General features: G+C 44.0%; 1 protein-coding gene across 1 annotated transcript; it reads left to right on the top strand.

Moving 5' to 3' along the window:
• Positions 1-235: 235 nt before the first annotated feature.
• On the top strand, positions 236-1113 carry LOC143736359 (uncharacterized). The gene is made up of 4 exons (XM_077227096.1): positions 236-434; positions 512-623; positions 709-797; positions 914-1113. The coding sequence occupies exons 1-4, from the start codon at positions 236-238 to the stop codon at positions 1111-1113; spliced, it is 600 nt and encodes a 199-aa protein (XP_077083211.1).
• Positions 1114-4985: the final 3872 nt, after the last annotated feature.

The raw sequence follows: 4985 nt of genomic DNA, 5'->3' as shown, positions 1-4985 counted from the left end.
GATATGGCCAGGCTCCAAGATATTAAGCTGAAATATTTCCTCTGTCCTGACAAGAATGTTTTCATTGCCATGCCACTCATCCATATGACATAATTAATTGTTGGTAGGTTAAAACATGATTTTACTGTTGTAAGAAAAGCTTGTACTTAACATAATTAGTTCCTGATTTTCCATCTCCAAGGGAAAGTTTACATTACGTATCTTGTATCTTAGGGGAGTTATTTTGTTTAAAAAAATGAAGCAGTGGTGCATCGTTCAATTTCAAAATGGTGGCACAGAAATTGTGCCGCACAGCTGGCTGATTGAAAATAAGCTTCTTTGGCCACCATATCCACCCAAAGACACAGCCAAGATACGGGCTGCGGTGAAAAAATATGAGCTGCCTTCTGAGGAATGGTTGTCCTATGAACCTGTTAGACACCTTGCAAGTCTGGGTAAGTGTATAAATTATTGAGTTGGAATTTGAATTATTGTGGACTTTGTTATTACACTCACAACATATAACTTGCAGCCACATATGAAGAAGCTGAGAAGTGTTTGAAAAGATATCTACAGGAGAACTGCGACACAAGTGACATTCAGTCTGAAGTAGAAACTGAGAAGTTTGAAAAAAGAAAATCCAGGTAACACAATTAATGAATGGCAAGGGGAAAGAATAATCATAACATGAAATTCCTAGATGTATCTGAAGTTTTATTTCTATATTAGACCCAATCCCATTTACAACACAACATCTGATACAGAAGAGGAAGTTAAAAAAAGAAAGCTCTGCCCAGCTCCTAGAATTCAATATCCAGGTATAACAGTGATGTTATGTTACCAAGACTGAGTGGCAAAGTATATGGAATTGTTCCATTTAGGTGGACGTCCCAAAATGTAATTTTGCTAATGTGTAAAATCTGTTTCACTGCAGTCTCCAATAAAATGCAGGCTCCTGTTCAATCAGCTTCCAGAGTCCAGACCTTTGTCCAGCCCTCCATTCAAATTCTGCATAACCATCCCTCTGAGTCCTCTCACCAGATGTGCAGCAGTTCTCCATTCTTGACTGAGTACTCACCAGCCCAGCCTGCCATGTACCCTGTTGTGTTCTCATGTTACGTTGCCATTTGGTAAATGTCCGCTAGATGGAGATATTGTGCTAGAAATGGAGATAGGAGGGTGGAGAGGAAGAGGTTGAAGGAGATGGAGAATGGAAAGTAAAGAGATCTGTTCGTTACTCTGTGTGCTCTCGTTTATTTTCATGTGATTACATAACAAATTGGCGACGAGGATGGCAGTTCATCTTCCTACTACATACTTGCAATGTCCTGGTGAGCCTGCAGTTCCGTTTGGGATATGGACGCAAATGTTTGAGAACTACTTGTTGGCGATTCATGCTGAGGGAGATGACTGGCCTGATACTCGTAAGCGTGCTACACTGCTTCATTGCCTGGGCACAGAAGCGCAGAGAATTTTCTACACTCTTCCTAATACCTGTACGACCTATGCATCTGCTCTTACGGCTCTCAGAACGCATTTTGTACCGAAAGTTAATGTCATTGCTGAACGACATAAATTTCGTCAAAGGGAGCAAAGGCATGACGAAAATATACTTCAGTATGTGGCCGCGCTTCGTGATATGGTGTCCTTATGTGCATTTGGTGACAAAGAAGAGGAAATGCTAAGAGATCAAATTGTGGAGAAAGTGCACAGCACCCGAATTCGTGAACGCTTACTACTTGAAGCAGATTTAACGTTAGACAGAGCACTGCAAGTGGCCGTCCAAGTGGAGAATGCCATGGCTAATGCGAGTGAATTTGCAAAATCTGCCGACTTACCAGTTCAATATGTCAGAAAAAAAGAAACGACTATGCGTAGAACCACACAAGGTAAAACTCAGAGTCATTCTGCACGCAAATGTTATCGTTGTGATTCCAGCTGCCATTTGGCAAATTCCAAGCAGTGCCCTGCTTTAAATAAGACATGTAAATTATGTGGTAAAGTGGGACATTTTGCAAAAGTGTGTCGCTCTGGACGAAGACAGGACATCAGAGAAATCGAAGTCCCTGAACTGACTGTTTTGTACATGACTAACACATTTGCTGCTGCAAACAAAATTGTGTGTGACATTGAAATGGGCACATTTTCTGGTACTACGACGCAAGAACTGATCGTTGATACTGGCTCATCCGTATCTTTGCTTCCAGAACATATATATAAGCAATACTTCTCTGAACTACCCTTGAAACAGTCAGATGTGCGTCTCGTCACGTATTCAAAAGAGGATCTTCCAGTGCTGGGATGTATTGAGACGTCTGCGCGACATGGTGAACATTCAGTACCTGCCACATTCTATATTGTGAAAAGTGGAAACGCACTTATGGGCATGGACTTAATATATTTGTAACCGTTTCCCAAAGCCAAGGGTTAATAACCACACTCCGGAGGAGCCGACACCAAAGGCACCAATCAGGCAAGACAGCAAGCAATGTAAAAAAAACTCTTCTTTTTATTTATTAATTAATAACACTTAAAACAGCAACGGAATGACTTTGGGTTCCTTTTCTTCACTCCCGGATGTCCCAGCTCGTAGAATAGCTGCAGATCGAGCGCAACAGTCAGCAGCTTCTCCTTCAGAAGGATGATTCGCAGGATCTCTCCGTTCACAGAACGACAGTAGATTGAACAGAGAAGTCAGCAGACTCACTTCGGAAGGATGATTCACAGGATCTCTCCGTTCTCAGAATGACAGCAGATTGAACACAGTAGTCAGCAGACTCACTTCAGAATGATGATTCACAGTATCTCTCAGTTCACAGAACGACAGCAGATTGAACACAGCAGATCGAACACAGCAGTCAGCAGATTCACTTCAGAAGGATGATTCACAGGATCTCTCCGTTCACAGAACGACAGCAGATAGAACACGGCAGTCAGCAGACTCACTTCAGAAGGATGATTCACAGGGTCTCTCCGTTCACAGAACGACAGCAGATAGAACACAGTAGTCAGCAGACTCACTTCAGAATGATGATTTACAGTATCTCTCAGTTCACAGAACGACAGCAGATTGAACACAGCAGATCGAACACAGCAGTCAGCAGACTCACTTAGAAGGATGATTCACGGGATCTCTCAGTTCACAGAACGCCAACAGATGGAACACAGTAGTCAGCAGACTCACTTCAGAAGGATGATTCGCAGGATCTCTCCGTTCACAGAACGACAGCAGGTTGAACACAGCAGTCAGCAGACTCACTTTGGAAGGATGATTCACAGGATCTCTCCGTTCACAGAATGACAGCAGATTGAACACAGTAGTCGGCAGACTCACTCCAGAATGATGATTCACATGATCTCTCCGTTCACAGAACGACAGCAGATCGAACACAGCAGTCAGCAGACTCACTTCGGAAGGATGATACACAGGATCTCTCCGTTCACAGAATGACAGCAGATTGAACACAGCAGATCAAACACAGCAGTCAGCAGACTCACTTCAGAAGGATGATTCACAGGGTCTCTCCGTTCACAGAATGACAGCAGATTGAACACAGCAGATAGAACACGGCAGTCAGCAGACTCACTTCAGAAGGATGATTCACAGGGTCTCTCCGTTCACAGAACGACAGCAGATAGAACACAGTAGTCAGCAGACTCACTTCAGAATGATGATTCCGGAACCTGGACACAACTTCACAATCGACAGATCAGGTTTAACTCTTGATGTCCCACTGGTTAGGCTTCCCCGAACAAAGATGATAGAGTGAGGTTAATGATTTGATCTCCCACACTCGTGCATGCATCAATACTATAACTCTTTACACGTGCTCACTTCACACTTTCAGACACTGCAATGCCACATCACCTCTCGTGAACAACAGGCCTTCACTCCATCTTTGCAGGGTCAGACACTCCACAGATGGCTTTTCGCATGGGGGTATCAGGTTTCAAGAAAGATCCTATAAAGCCCAGTTCTTCTTTGGATCTCTGAGACTCACAATGAGAGAAACACCACACACTGCCAGCACAAGTCAGTATTCAAAAATGTTCTTGGTAGGTATTCATAACATCACCCTTTCGTACGTTGATGAAAAGTGCACTTAACTTCTCTCCTTGATAACAGCATAGATCCTCAGTGCGGCCCTTAATCACTCTGTCCTCTCAGTCCCATGTGTCAATCACTCACCCGTCTTCAATGCACAAACATCCCCCCACTTTATATTCGCTGCGGTTGCTGCTTTCTGTTGTCTGCTGACAAGAACGCCAAGGGGAACCCAACGTGAAAACTAAGCACCAAGAACCACACCCCATGTCTTCAAACTTCTCCTTATATATCCCTCTTCCCGCATGTGCTCACTGATAACGGCCTGATTGGTGTCCGGAGCTGGCGCTCGTCAATGCCGGCGGCCATGACATGTCACCGGAACCGGCCTGGTGTTACACCGGAAGTCGCTCCCCCATGCAACAAATCCCGGTTCTAAAGTTCCTATTTCTCACCCGGTGACATATTCCTTGAACTTGTGCATAACAGCAAATAAAGTACTCACCCCCAAACAGTCAGTGCAACAAGTGTTCCATACTGATACGCCATCTTTTGGCTGTGCAAAGAACTTTGTACACAAAGTGAAAATGCATGAAAACTTTATTCCTGTGCAACAGAAGCTACGCAGACTACCTTTTTCTGTAAGGGATGCTGTGTCTGCAGAGCTGAACCGCCTACTAGCAGCAGATATTGTTGAAAGAGTGGATGCTTCGCCTTGGGTTTCGCCCATCGTAGTGACTCAAAAGAAATCTGGAGACATCAGAATGTGTGTGGATCTTCGGGAACCCAACAAAGCAATCGTTGTGGATAGCTACCCCATTCCACACATTGAAGAACTCTTTTCACAGTTGAGAGGGGCTGTGATGTTTTCTACAATCGACCTGGCAAATGCTTACCATCAGGTATCACTACATGAGGACAGTAGGGACCTTACTGCTTTTATAACACATGATGGTTTGTT

Source organism: Siphateles boraxobius, unplaced genomic scaffold (genome assembly GCF_051911475.1).
Source record: "Siphateles boraxobius isolate OS27281-9 unplaced genomic scaffold, OSU_SipBor_1 13, whole genome shotgun sequence".
NCBI classification, from domain to species: domain Eukaryota; kingdom Metazoa; phylum Chordata; class Actinopteri; order Cypriniformes; family Leuciscidae; genus Siphateles; species Siphateles boraxobius.
This window is presented reverse-complemented; position numbering and strand designations above follow the sequence as displayed.